We start from the raw sequence: 19,809 nt of genomic DNA, 5'->3' as shown, positions 1-19,809 counted from the left end.
ACTAAAAGCTACAGACTGTCTAGAAAACAGTCAAGGACAGGGTTGCACAGATCTCCAAAGCCGTGCAGGACACTTTAATTGCAAGTCTATGTATCCTCTCCTAACATTCTCAGAACTGTAGGGACCTCTATAGCTAAGATGTACCATCACTTATCTTCCCAAGGTATGGAAAGGGCACGTTATCATAAGCCTTAGTCCCACCAGTCCCAGTTACATCATTAATAATATAGTTACACATTGCCGCAGGTCCCAAAAGCATTGACCCCACTGCCACAACACAGCAGGACATATGAATATCCTTCTCTGAATGCCTGTTTGAATATCTGTCAGGAAAACAATATTTCACCCAAGATGTTCAAAGACAACTGTCAGTGATGTTTACTTCTTATACCCACAGGAATGTTACTAAACAGCTGATTCCTGGGCCTATCTCAGCTCTGCAGGTTCTACAAAGAGAGCACACCTTAGGTAAGTGCGGGTTCTACAGATGGTGCACTGAACCAACACCTGTCAAACTAAGAATCATCCTAAGTAATGGTTGCTGGAGGTGGAGTGGGCCCGTTATAAGGCACAGTTCGTGCTGCGTGAAAGGGTCAGGGCCCTCAAGCATATGAATGGATATATACATGTGGCAACTGTATAATGGTACACTACCTCGGGAGGGACTTCCTCGTCACACTGAATGAGCCATGATTTTGTCTATTCCCACCATGATCAACTTAAGAGGCTCTAGTTCTTTGTATACAACCCTCCCAAACATCCCCCTCAAAGGTTTGCATAAACCTAACATATTTCACCATGTGAGATCCTTATAACATAACATCCTCATGCAAGGCTTTAAGATCTGCTTGTAGGCCACTGTTTTTCTGTACTCAGAAATGTTAATATTTTGCTAATATCCTTGTACTTTTTTCTCATAAAATGTTGCATGTTTCAATGCAAGCCAATGAGAAAACAAAATATTCTTTCTTTAGTTTTGACTGCAGTGCACAGTTGTCTGTATGACCTATTGTTACCCATTCTATAAAACGTATGTGATAGAGTGGGTTTTGGCTCCCCCCAGAAGATTATATATCTTTTTCACCTCATGCTATTGCCTGCAGCAAACCTTAGCTCCATGTAACAAGACAACCTATAAATGGTTTCATTAGGCCAAGGGCATTGGGGACTAAGGGCCTGATTTAGAGGTTGGCAGATGGGGTTACTCTGTCACAAACCTGATGGATATCCCACCTGCCATATTATGATCCCATTATATCCTACGGCAATACAGCGGACAGGATTTCCGTCACGTTTCTGACAGAGTAACCCATCCGCCAAACTCTAAATAAGGCCCTAAGTTGGAAAGACAGCCCCTTGACAAAGGGTCTATAGCCCTCTGGTGATTACCCTGAAGTCTGGTATTTAAATGTCAGCCACTAGAAGATATGGGCAAATCATGGTTAAATATTTGAAACAATCTTCACTTTCATTATAATTTGATTTTCTGTAAACCTATCAACATTAAAGATTACAGCGGTGTGCAGTGTTCACGTAGGTAGACCCAGGGCGTTCAGAAATAAGGTTTGGTTCAAGTATGCGGCAAGGACGCTGATATAATAATGACGTTATGTTTGAAACCACATATTGGTTATAAAGGCTTAGGGAACCCATTGAGTCTGCTGCCAGGGTCTATTAAGTGCTCGCTTTTAATACAGTTTGTTGTGTTCAAAGTGCACTGGTACAGTCAGACAGCTACATTTGGTATTCTGTTTTTTTATCTTAGAGGCGTCACAGATAGATTTGTTCCTCAACTTCTGGGGCGAGCTTCCCTCCACTAGATTAGTCTTCTCCTCCCTTCACTTGGCAGGGGAGGTGGTGTCTGATGTCCCAGCTGTAAACATGAGAAGGATCAGTATTTCTGGACCTTACTGTGGTTCCCATTACATCACTCCCCATTTTGAGAGACAACAAGAAAAGTTTCTAGTCTCCTCTTTAATCGTATTTCCCACTATCTTGTAAAGAGGGTCACATGTCAACACCATAGAATAGGAGAATGGTGATGATGTCAGAAATCTACAGAGTCATTTTATGACCATGATTCTGGTTTGGAGTATTGCACTGACTGTTCTTATCTCTAGATACTCATCTTCTGAAGAGGAAGGAACTGAAAGACATGTTGCTGAGTGCCAGAAGACAGATCTTTCCCCACTTTAGTCCATGTCACAAAACATACACATACTTTGACATACAGTATTTAGGCCCTTATATGGACATTGGCGGTAAGTGCCGCCTACTGCCGCAGCGATGGCCGCCAAAAGACCGTCACCATGGCTACCATCCGTCCGCCAAAATATGACCACAGCCGGATTTCCGCCACTAGAAGGGCGGAAATCTGGCTGTGGCCATTCTGGCAGATGGTGGAAAGGTGGCGTTGCTACCAGCAGCAGCGCCACGGCGGTAGACCGCCGCCAGCCGTATCATGACACATGATACGGCTTGGCGGTGTTCTGCTGGCGGGCGCTTCTGGCAGTGGCAATGCCCCGTCCCCTGCCGGAAGACCCCCTGGATCCAGGTAAGTTGGGTCTCCAACAGGGGAGGGTGTTGTGTGTGTGTTGGGGGGGTGTGCATGGCTGTGTGAGTGTGTGCGTGAATGCGAGTGTGTGGTTGGTGTTGTTTGCGTACGTGTATGAATGTTTGTGAGTGCGTTTATAAATGTGTGTGAGTGTGTGTATGACTGTGTGTGAGTGTGTGTATGACTCGAAATGTGAATGCCTGTCTGCGTGTAAGTTTGGATGTGTGCATGGATGAATGAATGCATGCGTGTATGTATGCGTGTATGTCTGTGTGAATGAGTGTGTGTCTGCGTGCGTGTGTGTGATGGGGGAAGTTGGAAGGGAGGGGGAGCGTGGATGAAGGGGGGGTTGGGAGGTCTGGGGAGTGTAGGGGGGGAGGGGGCCTTCTATCAGTGACAAGGAAGGGATTCCCTGTCACTGATAGGGCCTACCGCCATGGTTTTCGTGGCGTTACAAACGCCATGGAAACCATGGAGGTAGGCAGGGTCGTAATACCGGCGGCAGCACAATAGCGGCCTCCGGACTGGAGATGGTTATCTCCAGCCGGCGGCTGCTACCGCCGTGGCGGTCAGAGTGGTACATTGGCGTGTTGGCTTCAGCCAACCTGCCAATGCCATAATGTGGCGGTAAGTACCACGGGCCTGTTGGCGGTACTACCGCCACATTAACTTCGACCGTCGGGGTCATAATGACCCCCTTAATGTCTAGTCATAGGATGCTAGAATCACAGCAAGAAAGAATTTTCTCTTCTGAATTCACATTTGACATCTGTATTCTGTATCCCCAACAGATGAAAAGAAGCTGCCGGCCTGCACCCCCGGTCTGGAGATAACACATCCATCTGGCTACTATTATAATGACACCTGGGCCTCTCTTTCCTGCTCCAACAAGAAATACCGGACCCAGCAGGAGGCCAGTAGCTGCTTGAGGGGAAAGAATGTCTATATGTTTGGTGACTCAACACTGAGGCAGTGGTGGGACTATCTTGTGGACTTCATTCCATGTAAGATAAATAAGCTATCAGGCACAAGCTTTAAGAAGGATGGGAAGGGACTGGGAGGTATTCGGTGAATGGTCTAAGTAAACCTGGATAATCATTAATACTAGTCTTGCTTAGCATGGCTGATATGGAAACGTTTCAAGGGTCTTGTGGTCTTCAGAGATTTCTGGACTCAATTAGTGTGAAACTGTGTATACAACTGGTTTCCCAGGGCTTGACCGCACTATTGGGCTTGAAACTGATTACTATGCACACCCTTTTAGCACTTGACTCTCAAGGTAGCAAAACCAAGCAGCCCCATGCTTACTGAGGGAGGTGGTGTGGGGGTACAGATTCAGCACTCAACAACCACCAAACAGAAGTTAACAAATCAAGGTACTTTAGTTGCTAATAAGAAGATTCATGTATTCTTATTCACACAGCTAACAAATTGCAGCATTATTTACAGAGGGTAATTCTTATGGGTACTAATGGGAACAGTATCCACTGTGGTCACGGAGACAGTCTCTGGCAGTAGAAGTACATTGGTGTGTTGCCCTGGTGGTGAGGGATCCCTGTGGCACCATGATTAACTCTTGCAACTCAATTTCATTTTACAGTCACCTGTTAGTCCCAATAGTTTCCTTACATTCTCCCCCTCGCATGGGTTCAATGTCATAATACATGTCTGTTCAACCAAAGTTTGTGTGGCTCATCGGAGGCAGTGCATGTCGGCTGGTGCCGGTGTCAGAAGGGACATGCCGCTCTAGTGGTGTGCATCTGGCAAGACACATTGTGCGGAGAGGATGTTGGCCCAGCCAACATGTTCACACTCTTGTGCCTGAAGCTCCACTTCCTGCTGATGAGGTCATTAGAAGCTGCCTCAACATCGGTGAAGAGGAAGCTGTGTCGAGGGTGCCATGTCTATGGTCTTCAGCTTGGATTTTTTCATGGTACTTGGATGTCTTGCTCACTTCTTTCAACCTCAACGGCAGTCTACTTCTTTCAGTGCATGGATACTTCCTAGTGCTAGATATCTTCCTTCAGAACTTGAACTGCTGAGTTTCCCTTGGCACCTTCCAATTTAGCTGATGGCAAAGTTGCCTGTGCCCCGGACACATCTGGGACTCTGAGTCTCAACCACAGCACATGTGCAGGCTTTTTCCAATATCCCCATGGCTAAGTCAAGTTGTCTAGCTGGGCTCCTTCGAAGTGCCTTGTTTTCACAGCAGCATATTCCACATGCAGCATCCCTCCTAAGCAGTTATTAGTTCTGTCGTTGACGCAGTGTCAATGCAGCCTCTCCAGGCACATTTGTATGGTTTTCCTGAACTTTCTAAGGGGAGTTAGCAGTCATTACCCCAACCTTAGTGCTCTAAAGATTCTCCTGGGCTCAACTTGTGTTGGGACTCCAGGCTTCTGGTTAGGAACTCTTGGAACACTGACTGTAAGTTTCTGTCCCATCTTTGGGCCTGATGTAGAACTTGGCGGACTTGTTACTCCGTCACACTGTGACGGATATCTCGTCCTCCAAAATCTATATCATATAGAATATAATGGGATTTAGATTTTTTGTGTGGCTGGGATATTGTTACCATTGTGACGGAGTAACCCATCTGCCTAGTTCTAAATCAGGTCCTATATACATAGTTATAGGCAAGCTTGGTGAACAGGGGGTCTCCTTCCTGCAGAAACCCAAATCTGTTCAAAAGACGCACGGGCTGTCCTCCTGAGCTTACTGATAACCTGTGGGAGTGGCCCTTCCAGATGAGAAAGGGCCAGGAAAAGGCATGGGAAACTCACTGACTTCAAAGGGACTCACTGTCTCCTCTCCTAAACACTCTCCAATCTGGCCCACAACAAAGGTCCCTGGGATGTCTGAAAGTGTCCCCCAATGGACATAAGCTGCCTGGGCTCTTTCTATTCCTCCATCTTAGGTACCACTCAATTTTGTTTCAGGCAAAAGAAAGCCAGTGTAGCCATGGCCATATGAGCCACACATATTCAATACACCCCTACTAGCATTGTAGGCAACTTTCTGCATGTCATCTATGTCCCACATATATGGGCAAAGGATCCACTTGCAGACGACTGGAAAACAAACTGAAAAAGATGAGAGATGCTGGCAGACCCAATACCTAACAGATGACAGGTAAAAAGTACTGCCAGGCTCACTAAAATAGGTATTGCTGCCAACACTGTCAGTCTTCTACAGTCTGGAGAGTTGAAAAGCATCCTACTCTGTCACGTATGTCACAAAAAGACCTCAGCACGCAGGCATAATCACTATGTTTACAGACAGAGATCTATCTCCATCCCAAACGTTGACCTTAGGGCTGCCATATTTTGTGTACCACTATCTCAAAATACACATTTATTGTACATTATGAGAAGGGTAACCTAACTATACACCAGCACATTTTTTTTATATGTTAATTTAATTTTGCAGGCAAATACAAAAACATTTGCTTTGCTAAGCCATGACAACTGAAAAAATGTGAAACATACTTACCTACAAATAAACATTGACATAGATACACCCATATCTAACAGGTCAGTGGTGCCAAAAGACTCATCTCCTGCTGCCACTTCTAAAAACTCCTATAGCGTCAACTTTGTGGCTAAGATATTTGACCAGAGTTTACATCAAGCATGAACTTTGAACCGAAATATGGAGAGAGGTAAAAAACAAAAACAGTTTCTTCAAGGGAGTACATTTCAATGTAAAGAAAGAAGTTACGGATAACAGTTTCAATCATGTCTCACAACGAGGTTTGTCTTGCATGTCGTCCAGAAATGGGGCCCTATTTAGGTACATAGGTGCATTTGATTATGTACATCACTACTATGTGCCATATCTTGGTACACCATTGATTGAGCCATCACTGATCAATCCATGATATGCCATATCTTGGCCCACATTTGATTGATCCACTATAAGCAATATCTTGGCCCACCATTGATCGATGTACTATATACCATATCATGGACCACCATTGATCGATCCACTATATATCATACCTTGACGCTCTATTGATAAATCCCCTATATGCCATACCTTGGCCCACCATTGATCAACCCATTTTATGCCATACTTGTCCTGCCACTGGTGGAGCCGATATATGCCATACCTTGACCAACTACCGATAGATCCACTATACGCAACATCTTGCCCCCCACGACTCACCATTGATAGATCCACTATATGCCATTCCTTGGCCCCCCACTAATCAATTCATTATGGACATTTATTTATTGATTCAACATAGGCCAGATGTTTGCCATCCATTGATCAATCCACTATATGTCATACCTCTGCTCACCACTGATCAATCCACTCACTATATGTCAAACCTCTTTGCGATATATTGGCCCATCATTTATTGATCCACTATATGCCATATCTTGCCCCAACACAGATTGATCCACTATAGCCCACCGTTGATCGATTCACTATTTGCCATACATTTTCCCATCACAGTTTGATCCATACCTTGGTCCACTGTTGATTGATCCACTATGGCATACCACTGATCGATCACTATATGCCATTTCTTGGCCTACCATTGATCATCCACTATATGATTTATCTTGGCCCACCATTGATCAATCCACTAAATGCCATATCTTGGCCCATCATTGATCGATCCACCATCCACATCCTGGCCCAACTTTGATCGGTCCACTGTATGTTATTACATGGTCCACCATTATCTTGACCCTGCATTGATTGATGGATGGCAGGCCCTTTGTTTTCTATATGAATGATAGAATGAGTCTAGATACTACTAAAAGATGTGTGATTAATTTACTTATAGTTAAATGCAATGTTTACACTGCATCTTCACATGTTACTTTTACAACATAGTCAAGGGATCCATGGTTAACTGGAACCCGCTTAACTTACTAAGAAGTGATAAGAACTCCTTTCAGAACATGTGCGTGGCTTGGCATGACCATAATAGCCATATCATTGTCAACAATTAGTTGGGATGTTTGGATAGACATCTCCAGGTATTGCTGAGGTAAGATACTATACAAAGTATAATGCACATTTGCCTATATAGGATATTTGGCCAACCAAAACATTTTTGTTTTCCTAAAATAAGCCCTCCTTGAGTTGGAACACTGGAGTGCCTCTTTTGTCACTGGGGCATCTAGTATATTGCAGCTTTGAGCCCAAGTGTATGTTAGAAGGTGGTCAGAGGGGACCAGTTGGACCTCAAGACAGTCGAAATCTACTTCAGGATGTTAAAGGGGTATTGGGAAAAAGATTACTACCTCATGGTCTACAGCCACCAGTGATCCAAACATTAGCGATACATATCTTAAAATGTGCCAGTTGAAGGCTATATTTTGGTGCTGCTGGGAACTGCTTGATTTCAGGAGCACTCACCAGTTAGAGTGACACTGATGAACAAGAGCGTAGAATGCTTTTCCCAACAGCGGCAACAGCAACACAAGCTAACCCACACAATGGAAGGCACAAAGAGGTCTCAGATGGTGCGAGGGCTCTGTTGTCTCTCAAGCCAAGAGTAATTCCTTGTGGGATATCAGTTTTAAAAGTTAAAGTTCTGTAATAATCTTTTCAAGGCTACACTGACTGTCCACCACCGGGTGAGGTGCTGGCTACCAACTGCTGCATAAGGGGCACCGTCTTCTGTGACTCATGCACATACTCTTTTTTGTAATAATGCAAATGATAGTCCTAACTCTCAGCAATGATCAAGATCAGATTACAGACATATCCTTCCTTGAGTGCTCCTCAAAATGCTTCATCTTTGAGTCACCTTCCATGCAGGTCTCAATCAGATTGGTCTTGGGATTGTCCTTAGTGTAAGAGCATTTCTTCTCTTCTCCGGACTGCCCTGCTACCCATCACCCTGGATGGTCCTAAGATTCTTTGCAACTTCAGGGGCATCCTAGTCCTGGTCCAGGGTCTTCTTCTCAGCTATACAAATTCAGGATAAACACAAGGAGAATATAAAGTACTGGGTCCAGAGCACCAATACTTAACTCACAAAAGGCTCACCAGGAGGAGGCCATGGTTCAATCAGAATGTGGGGCTACTTTCAAATTCAAAAACTTCAGTTAACAAGTTCAAAAAGGACCTTTTCAGGCTTTGTCCTTTTTTCCCTAAACTACAGGTAGGGAGTAGCAAATGACCAAAGAGACATGGACTGTAAAGTCCTAACATCTCAAGTTAGGACAGATTATTAAACAGCAGGTCGGGAACATGAGCTCACAGTCAGCCAAACCAGTTTTAACCAAATGCTGCTATAAGTTGGATTTCTGGAATTCCAGACCAATACACATGGAAGGGGGCCCAAAGACCATGGGAGAGGCCCTACCTGGGGTCACAAGAAACACCAGGGGGCAGCACTTCAGCAACTCAAGAGTGCCTGTGAGGTATGCACACATGGATGAAAGCCCAGTTGAAGGCAGGGCAGGATCTTGGAATAGAATTAGGGTGCACAGGAGACCGGGCAGCACTTAGGCAACTCAAAGGTTCGCTTAGGGACCAGACTAACATACGGAAACAGGAGAATGGAGAGAAGGGATAGCATTTCAACATCTATGCCCACTCTGAGATGAGGGACCCATGGGTCAAGGCAGCCGGAGAGAGAGCATAGAAATAGATGCCAGTGCAGAGGGAGCCGCGAGGAACCCCTGTGGAAAAGTTAAATCCAGGAACTGATATATTCTGGTAATATGAGGTGCAGTGAGTGTCTGATCTAAGGAGTATGGGTTGCTGGTACTGAGGGATCCTTGAAATACGCTATGCATTAAAACTGAGAATTTAGCAATATGGAATGCAGCTGACACAATCTAGTTTCCCCTCAAAATTCTGGTACTTATTTTACAATCATCACTGTGAACTTGGGACTAAACGTCCCAGAATTCCAAGCAAAAGCCAGGGAAGCTTGACATACTCACAAGAGGCAATGCAATACTTTGGTAACTCTGCACTTGAATATACTTTTGGAATGGTAGCCTGTCTCGGGCTTTCATGTGCCGGGGATATGGAGTATTTAGGATATAATGTTCTTTCTTTCTTCATTTTAATATTCTCAGATTGCACACTTTAGCAAACACCTCCTTCCACTAGATTCCTAACACTCTCCTTAAAAAACAGAGCTTAATTTAAGACTTTTAATTGTTCCCTCTCTTTCCTATCATTTAAATTATACTCGCTTACCTCTGTCCTTTCCATGGCGCCCCTCTCCTACTCTAAACCGCATGCCTATGAGATTAATCTCTCTTATTGTATTTCTGCAAGTTGCCCACACTTCATTTCATAGATAACCACCTTTCATTCTTTGAAACCTAATCCTTGTAACCAAACAATTTCTAATCCCCACCAAAACTATGGAGTCAACCCAACACCTGTTTGCAAAAGCTCACATAGCCCCTCACCAATGATCACTTGTTCCTTCTATTAATCTAATGTAGCACAAAGAAACTGGAGCAAAGGCATGAAGTGGTTTTCTTGAGTATACGCAACTAATTACAGTAAAGATTGTATTAACCACGAACCTTGGGATCTGGAGTTGTGTGCTACTTGCTGTAGAAGGCTTCAACGCCTAGTCGGGGTAGTAAGAGCTTTATACAATAAAAGAGCATCAGAATTTGTCAATGGCATGATCAGGGCATTCTATTTTTTGATAGCGAATACATCCTTCTGGACATACCAGTCAGTCATCAGTGCCTGGCTGGAGGGGAGATATGTTTTAATCTTGAGCCTGACATGGGTGGTGTCTTTCCTTGAGCTTAGAGAGTGGCTTATGTGTATGTCGGGTCCCAGGATCCCTTTTCAGACCTACTTCACTAGAGCATGGAGTGTGTCAGAATGCACTAACCATGTTCTCTGTATCCAATGGAAGTGATGCACTCTATGACATGTAAGACAAATAGAAGAGGGAAAGGGAATGGGCTAGGAGAGAAAACAGAAACACCGGCTATCCCTCTCCACCTTCTGACTCAAGTCAAATCAGAAGGCTTTTAGTAATCGGCTATTAGTATCCTGCATCTAACTTTAATGGTGAAAGGATATGCCTTTAGGATAACCCTGTGTAACCAACTACCTGTGTTGTAGTATCAAGCTGACTTTCCTGAAACTGAAATATAACAATATATTTATAACCACTGAAATACAGATTGAACTGCCTCCCAGTAACCACATCTAACTTCAGATGTATGAACTTCTGATATTGATTGGTTTGGATTCTAATTTTGCCTTTGGCATAATTGGAAAGTAATTCACTCTTGCTAGTCCTCTGTGATCCTTAATCTGGATGGCACAAGTATAATTTGCTACAAAACACTTGAACCTTCAACAAATGGCATACCCAAGAGAATTCAAGTTCAAATAGACTCTAAATTGTCCACAAAGTCCTTGGCTAAACAATTTCTAATTCAAGAAGGAGATCAAAGCTTGTTTGATCCCAAATAGTTTGCGTCTTGCAAAATACTTCGCCATATTATGAATATTTTCCCAGCAAACTCTTGCGGAAGATAACGTTCCTCTAGCACCACTCAAAAACTCATAAAGCAAGAGTCCATGCAGCAGCAGTATTGCCACTAGCAAGGATGCTCTGGAACATAAGGGTCATTACATCTGGTTGCCACCATCTCGAAACCTCATCAGAGATCGGAGAATCTTGGAAACTGTAGTCCCTGTTTGGGCAGAGTCACGTAGTGAAGCTGCTACAAGACGCAAGCCTTTTGGCAGCCCACACTGCTGACACTTGATACACACTGCCAGTCTCTCCACCCTCTGAAAGCATTTATCACAGGTGGGTCTCGAGCACAACGCCCCTGCCCTCTATGTGCACCAAATGATAACCCTTGTCTCCTGAAAGTTAGTTCTAGTAGGCTCTCCAGTTTCATCACCTGATCTCCTTCAGCTAGGCAGCTCTTATTGCTGCATTGTAGACTCAGCTGTGCTGGATCTTTGCATGGGCTCCTCCTTACCCTTGGGTGGGAGGTATCTCCTCCCCTGAATATTTTCTGAATTGGACTGTTTGAGATAGTCAGCACAGCGCCCATCACCTGCAAATCCAGAAGCTTATCTACTTTGATTTCCTGCTTCTTCTCAGCCACTTGGTGTTTCCCCAGGGAAAAGGTAACAAAACGGGGGCCTCTTTGTCTCAAATGTAAAGCTTGATGCCCCCTGTCTGACACCATAGGGATCCCTCTTGCTCTGGCCCACTAGGGTCATCCTCGCTCCAGCATCCCAGTTAGGTCCATGCTGTCCACACAGATATTTTCATGGAACTTCTTGGTGTTGGTACCAGGCTTTGTTCCTCCTCTCAGTATTCCTCTCCCTGTTTCATTAATTGGACGTAAGGGCCATATGTCCGAAATTCGTTTTTTGCATTTCCTAAATAGCGATTCCTAAGAAATCGCTATTTGGGAAATGCAAAATGGAATGCACAAAAATAGAGATTCCATTATAACAATTCCTACACAGTAGGAATTGCAATTAGGAAATCGCTATTTAGGAAATTCTACACTATTTGTTCCTAAAGGCCTATAGGTACGAATGGTTTTGCATTTCCTAATAGGAGATCACAAATTAGGAAATGCAAAACCAAGGATGCCTGTGTGCCTACGGCTCACCTTGATGCACCCCCCAAAAAAAGTGGTGCACATGTAAAGCGCACAAATGCCCTAGGGCATGTGCGTGCAACATGGCACTTTGAAAAATGCATTTTGGGTGCACATGGCTGCCATCGACTTAGAGTCAATAGTAATAGCAATTTCTAAATGCTCATTTTGCATTTTGGAAACTCTTTGTACATGTGCTTGGGAAATTGCAAATAGGGTAGTGTAGACGGGTCTCGGAGACCGCGTCTCTGCTACCTCGGATCCGCCATCATTCCGCCAGCTGCATCGATACGACGCTGCGCTTCCCTGGCAACGAGGGGACGCTATGCCGCGGCAGCAGCGTCAACTTCCTGGTTCGGGAGGTTGAAAAAACGACGGACAACGATTCTAACGATTGGGACGCCACAGAGAGGACGCCGACCGTAGGAGAAGTCGCACAGGAGACGGAACCCCCGAAGACGCAGGACCCCTTCAACAGAGCGGGTGACCAGACGTTGGAGGCTGGAAAGACATAGAAGACACGAGATTCCCGCCACGGCCCCGGAGGGTCGTGGCTTTGGAAGGTACGGTCCCTCCTAAGGACGAGAGGGTCACGGGGAACGGAGGGCACTGGGGAAGGGAACCAGGGAGGCGGGAGAAAAGGAAAAGAGGGTCACTGAGTCACAAAAGGAAAGGAGGGAAGAGATTAAGGAATTGTACCATCACCAAAAGAACCCCAACCTTTCTGCTGTGACACATCCCCACCCTGCTTGCTTCCTTTTTCCCCATTTTTTGAGCACTATAATAACTCCCCGATCCCACAGAAGGACTTACCTGTTTCTTTCTTTCCTCCATGCTCCCGGAATCCAAGTGTGAAGTCCGCTTTCCCACCATCAGGACAGACCGGCGAAAGAACCTAAGGAAGAAAGAAGAACGTAATAAGGACCTATACCAGGAAGAACCAAATAGACCTAGAAAAGTATAAATACCGAACAAAGTGAATTTTCTGTGAAAATACAACAGAGAATAAAACGTACAGTATAAGACCCCTCTACTATTTCTCTGAATCAGTTTCTATATACGCTCGTGTACATTAGCCTACCACAGTGGTGTCAGAAGTGGGATCCGGTTCCCTGGATAGGCTAACGAGCGGTATCCATCATGAGCGAATCTCCAACACTTGAGGACATGATTAAACAACTCGCAGAAGGACAAAGACATCGGCAGTTGGTGTGGGAAGCACATCAAAGAGAGGCTAAGGAGGACAGGGAAGCTTTACAATCGGCCCTAAAGAGTCAGGCTACGATTTTAGCCAGTAATCAATTGGTACATGAAACCGCATTACAAAAGTTGACCGATACAATAGCGGCCAGTAAAGTACATCCAAACGTCCCTAGCTCGGTCCTACAAAAATATCAGGAAGGCGAGGACCCAGACTCTTTTTTCACCAACTTTGAGCGGGTAGCCTCATCCGCTCAATGGCCTGAGGACCGATGGGGTCAGTATGTGGCACCCCTACTTACTGGGTTCCTACAGACAGCCTATCAATCCGCCAATCCGGACGGTACTACCCCTTATAAAGAGATTAAAAAAAGTATTCTTGCACGAGTAGGCCACGATACGGAATACTGTCAGTTAAAGTTCCGGAAAATAAAGTGGAGTACGAACGAAGACCCTCGCTCCTTCTACTTCCGGGTGAAGGACTTGGCTTTGAAATGGCTGGGTCCCATAGGGACCACCCGGGAGGATGTCATTAAGACTATTATCTTGGAACAATATTTGGATTCCTTACCCCCTAGTACTAAGAACTGGATCCGGCAACACCCAAAGGTGGACACTGAGGTCGCTATCGACCTAGCCTGCGCTTACCATCGCTCTACAGAAACCAAACCCTTATCACCAAGGCCCTTCCAAAAGAACCCCACACCTCCACCAAAACCCGTGCCCAGATACCTTCCGGAAGAAGCCCGGTTCCCTAAACCAGTGGAACATCACCCTATGCAGTCCCCACAATGTTTCCACTGCGGAGAATGGGGCCATATTGCAAGGATATGTCCTAGGAAGCCAGAAGGCCCAGAACCCATGGAAATCGGGGTCACTCGTCGTAGGGTTCTCTGTACAGGGAAGGGGAATGAGAAATTTAAATACGTTGTTAAGATAAATGGACAGGCCATCTCTGCATTAATCGACTCAGGATGTAGCCAATCAGTAATCCGGAAAGACCTAATCAAACTTAATACCCTGGCCACAGATCAGTGGGTCTCTATCTGTTGTATACATGGAGACAAAGGAAATTATCCCCTTTCAGTGGTCAAAGTGGAATGGGGCCCCTTTCAAGATCTGGTCCCAATAGGGGTTATGGATCGACTAATCGAAGATTGCAGTATAGGAACTGACTATGTCCGATTCTACAATCTCCTAGACCAGACACCCGTCCATAACATACTCCCAGACTGGTGGAGCGAAGCCCCTTTCTCCAATGCCACCATTGAAGGCCCTCCCAACCGGAAGAAGCTCACTCGAACAGAGAAAAGACACGAGAAAGCTCGATATCACGAAACCCGAGGGACTGAGGGAGACCCTAAGATAGTGGCAGAAATTAGCAGCACGCCCATGTCCTTTCGGACCAGTCAGAGAGAAGACCGTACCCTTTCACACGCATGGAACTCGGCCAAAACAGAGATCACCAATGAGGTGGGTCCTTATTTTCTTGTCAAGAAAAACCTCCTTTATCGCATAACCACAACTGTCACGGGAGAAACTAAGCAGCAGTTAGTAGTCCCGGAGCCATATAGAGCCCAAGTATTATTTCTGGCCCATAACCAACCCGGGGGAGGCCATTATGGCCGGGAAAAAACTGAAGAATATCTCATGCGTAGATTTTATTGGCCCGGGGTCTATGCCCAGATAAGAAGATATTGCTCCCAATGTCCTAGATGCCAGTTAACTGAACCAGGAATGCCCCGAAAAGCACCTCTATACCCGTTACCCATCATTGATATCCCTTTTAGCAGGGTGGGTATGGACCTAGTTGGTCCTTTGCTTCCCTCCTCTAAAGGACACACCTACATTCTAGTTATAGTAGACTACGCGACTAGATACCCCAAAGCCATTCCCTTGTCCAGTATGACAACAAAAACAGTAGCACAAGCCATGATAACAGTTTTTTCCCGAACAGGTTTCCCCCAGGAAATCCTGACAGATCAGGGTACGCCCTTTATGTCAAAGCTCATGAGACAAATATGTCAGACTTTAGGAATCACCCAGCTAAAGACTTCGGTCTACCACCCCCAGACAGACGGATTGGTAGAACGATATAATCGTACTATCAAGACATTGTTGCGGAAAACTATAGACGAGTCCGGTCGCAACTGGGATCAGAAACTTCCCTTGGTCCCGTATGCCATACGTACACACGAACAGTCCTCTACGGGACACAGCCCGTTTGAATTAGTATTCGGGAGACAACCGCGTTGTCTCTTAGACATGGCCGCTGAGACATGGGAGGAGGAACAGGAGGAAGGGAAACCCCTGCTTGAATATGTCCACCAATTAAAAAGTCAATTACAAAACCTGTGGGAAGATGTCCATAAACATTTAGCGATGGCCCAAACCCAACAAAAAACTTACTCTGACAAGGGAAGCAAATTACGCTCTTTCCTCCCAAATGATCAGGTCCTCATAATGCGGCACACGTCTGACCATAAACTAATCGCTAAGTGGCAAGGCCCCTATAGGGTGGTAAGAGCAGTCTCTCCGGTTACCTACCTCGTAGAGGTAAACACCCACCCGAGGAAAACCCAGATTTACCATATAAATTTACTAAAACAATGGAGATCTACAGAAGAGGCAGAGGGACAAACAGCCACTGGTTGTTTTGTCTCACCATGCAAAGAACTTGAAATAGACCTGTACCCGCTAAGAACAACAAATCCCGATGTAAAACCCGGTATTAATAGGACCCTCACAGACACTGAGAAAAATCAACTATATTCACTTATAGAACAACATCCCCATTTCTTTTCAGAAAAACCGGGTAAAACTATGCTGATCCGCCACGATATTAAAACCCCTATAGGACACATAGTACGTCTTCGTCCTTATCGCACACCTGAAGCACGGAAGCCCATAATCGAAGACGAAATCAAAAAAATGTTAGCACTAGGTGTCATTGAGCCCTCTACCAGTCCTTGGAATTCCCCTGTAGTATTGGTCCCAAAACCCGACGGGTCAATTAGATTTTGTATCGATTTTCGCAAACTCAATGATATCTCTTTATTCGATACATACCCTAACCCCAGAGTCGACGACATCTTGGAAAAATTAGGGAAGGCCCGATACTTATCCACTCTTGACTTGACAAAGGGGTATTGGCAGATTCCCCTTAACCCGGACGCTAAGGAAAAAACAGCCTTCTCAACCTCGTCCGGTCTCTATCAATTCACAGTTTTACCTTTTGGTCTTCATGGCACCCCGCGACATTTCAGCGCCTGATGGATCAAATCTTAAAACCATACCAGACCTTTACCGCAGCATACCTAGATGACATTGTTATCTTTAGTGAGACCTGGCACGATCACTTACACCATCTTCATGAGATCTTTTCTGCGTTAACAGAGGCCGGATTAACAGCCAACCCTAAAAAGTGTATATTAGGGAACACTGAAATCTCATACCTCGGGTACATAATAGGGAACGGCACTCTTCAACCACAGAAAACTAAAGTTGAGGCTATTCTCCAAGCAGCTAAACCCAAAACGAAGAAAGATTTACGATCATTCCTAGGCTTAGTGGGGTACTATCGACGATTCATCCCCAATTATTCGACCATTGCAGCTCCTCTGACTGACCTATTGACCAAACAAAACCCCATGAAACTCGCACAATTCACCGAAACCCAAAACTGTAGTTTTGAATGGTTGAAACAATCCCTTACCACGGACCCAATATTAAAATGTCCTGATTTTTCGAAAACCTTCCACCTGTATACTGATGCCTCAGACGTTGGTCTCGGGGCTATACTCACTCAGCCCGATGATGAGGGGTTCGACCACCCTGTGGTCTTTATAAGTAGAAAACTGTTTCCTAGGGAGACCCACTACCCTACTATTGAAAAAGAATGTCTCGCCATTAATTGGGCGATTGAATCCCTGCAATATTATCTTTTGGGTAGATCCTTTGTCCTCTACACCGACCATGCCCCTCTCACGTGGCTTGCCTCCCACAAAGACTCTAACTCTCGAATATTGCGATGGTTCCTAGAACTTCAACCATTTACATTCCAGGTACGCCACGTTCCTGGCTCCCAACAGGGTCCCACCGACTACCTCTCACGGTTTCCTCCCTCTTCCTCCTCGGTACTCGAGCAGTCCCGATCATGGGAAGGGGCTGTAGACGGGTCTCGGAGACCGCGTCTCTGCTACCTCTGATCCGCCATCATTCCGCCGGCTGCATCGATACGACGCTGCGCTTCCCTGGCAACGAGGGGATGCTACGCTGCGGCAGCAGCGTCAACTTCCTGGTTCGGGAGGTTGAAAAGACGACGGACAACGATTCTAACGATCGGGACGCCACAGAGAGGACGCCGACCGTAGGAGAAGTCGCACAGGAGACGGAACCCCCGAAGACACAGGACCCCTTCAACAGAGCGGGTGACCAGACATTGGAGGCTGGAAAGACACAGAAGACGCGAGATTCCCGCCACGGCCCCGGAGGGTCGTGGCTTTGGAAGGTACGGTCCCTCCTGGGGACGAGAGGGTCACGGGGACCGGAGGGCACTGGGGAAGGGAACCAGGGAGGTGGGAGAAAAGGGAAAGAGGGTCACTGAGTCACAAAAGGAAAGGAGGGAAGAGATTAAGGAATTGTACCGTCACCAAAAGAACCCCAACCTCTCCTCTGTGACACATCCCCACCGACCCACCCTGCTTGCTTCCTTTTTCCCCATTTTTTGAGCACAATATTAACTCCCCGATCCCACAGAAGGACTTACCCGTTTCTTTCTTTCCTCCATGCTCCCGGAATCCGAGTGTGAAGACCATCAGGACAGACCGGCGAAAGAACCTAAGGAAGAAAGAAGAACGTAATAAGGACCTATACCAGGAAGAACCAAATAGACCTAGAAAAGTATAAATACTGAACAAAGTGAATTTTCTGTGAAAATACAACAGAGAATAAAACTTACAGTATAAGACCCCTCTACTATTTCTCTGAATCAGTTTCTATATACGCTCGTGTACATTAGCCTACCACAGGTAGAAATTGCATTTAGCGATTCCCTATCTGCCTTTGTTCATATGGAAAGGAAATGTAGCATTTCTTAACAGACCAAAATTGCAATTCTGTCTGTTAAGAAATGCTAAATCCTTTTGTACATATGGCCCTAAAGTTCTTCAGAAACAATTCAGAGGTGGGCTCTAAAGCAATCATCGAGCCCAAAGTAGTTACTTGTATCCCATGAGTGAGGTATGGAATGTACATTTCATATAAATATAATAACCACTTTAACACCGGGACCCCCGCCTGGACTGTGGGGCCCCTTGTCTCAGGCTCAGAATGGGTACAGAGCTGCACAAGCCAATTAGCATTGGGTTCGGCACCTCAGCAATGTTTGGCCACAAGCATTCCTCTGGACGACTTATACAAAGGCTGTCAGCACATAAGAGTGTGTGCTTTGCCCCCTGAACCTTGATCAGAGGAGCTTAACAGGAAGGGACCTGGAGGAGTGGGGACACTGCTGCTACACTAGAGTCGTGAGGGACAACTGACCCACCAGTCTGAGAGCAGGCACGTGGTCCATGACAATGAGCACATAACTGAGCGAACAGACCGCATGGTCATCCACTCCACAATGGTATATCTGGACATTACTCGTGAACGTACAACAAGAACGTCCAGAAACCGATCTGGAGGACTGGGCAAAGGTGGGTTCTGATCAGATGCCTGAATTACACAGGATAGGAATAAACACTGAGGGGGTCATTACAACATTGGCGGTAAAAGCCGCTTACCACCGTACAGAAGACCGCCAACACACTGCTGCGGCCGTGGAATTCCGCCACATCTATTATGAACCACATCTCGGAATACGCTGAAATTCAGACACCCACACAACTCCGCGACACCAAAGGTCAGTGATAAACTGGCGAAAACAAAACCTCCACCGTCACGCCAACAGAAACACGCCCATGCTATTAAGACTCACGAATCCACGGGCAGTCTTTCAACCACGGTATTCCATTGGCGGTACACACCGCCGCGCTCAAAATACACACACATCTCCAAAACACAGCCACATTGGACAATTCCAAATACACACACCTGATACACATACAAACACCACTCCCACACACCCAACACTATATAAAACACACACCCACATCACCCACAAACCCCTACGACCAATTAATCTGAAAGAAGGCCAGAGAGAGACAACAGCAATAGACAACCCCACCACACAGAGGCACACAACACCATCACCCATACAACATCCACGCTCAAAACACCCCACACCACCACACATCACCACACTCATCAACACATACACCACCCCACACATCACCTACACCACCCCATGTCACGCCAAAGACACCCCGGGTTTTCCGAGGAGGAGCTCAGGGTTATGGTGGAGGAAATCCTACGGGTAGAGCCTCAGCTATTTGGAGCACAGGTGCAGCACACCTCCATAGC

At 45.8% G+C, this 19,809-nt stretch overlaps 1 protein-coding gene across 1 annotated transcript in view; it reads left to right on the top strand.

Annotated features, from left to right (window-relative positions):
- Positions 1-19,809, top strand: part of LOC138293688 (NXPE family member 3-like) — a 102,842-nt gene that overhangs the window by 66,606 nt on the left and 16,427 nt on the right. The window contains exons 3-4 of the mRNA XM_069232996.1: positions 398-468; positions 3,346-3,558. Coding sequence (XP_069089097.1) covers positions 398-468; positions 3,346-3,558 — 284 coding nt within the window. The remainder of the gene's footprint in view (positions 1-397; positions 469-3,345; positions 3,559-19,809) is intronic.

This window comes from Pleurodeles waltl, chromosome 4_2, assembly GCF_031143425.1.
Source record: "Pleurodeles waltl isolate 20211129_DDA chromosome 4_2, aPleWal1.hap1.20221129, whole genome shotgun sequence".
Lineage (NCBI taxonomy): Eukaryota > Metazoa > Chordata > Amphibia > Caudata > Salamandridae > Pleurodeles > Pleurodeles waltl.
Note: the sequence above shows the minus strand (reverse complement) of the source record. Positions and strands in the feature narration are given on the sequence as shown.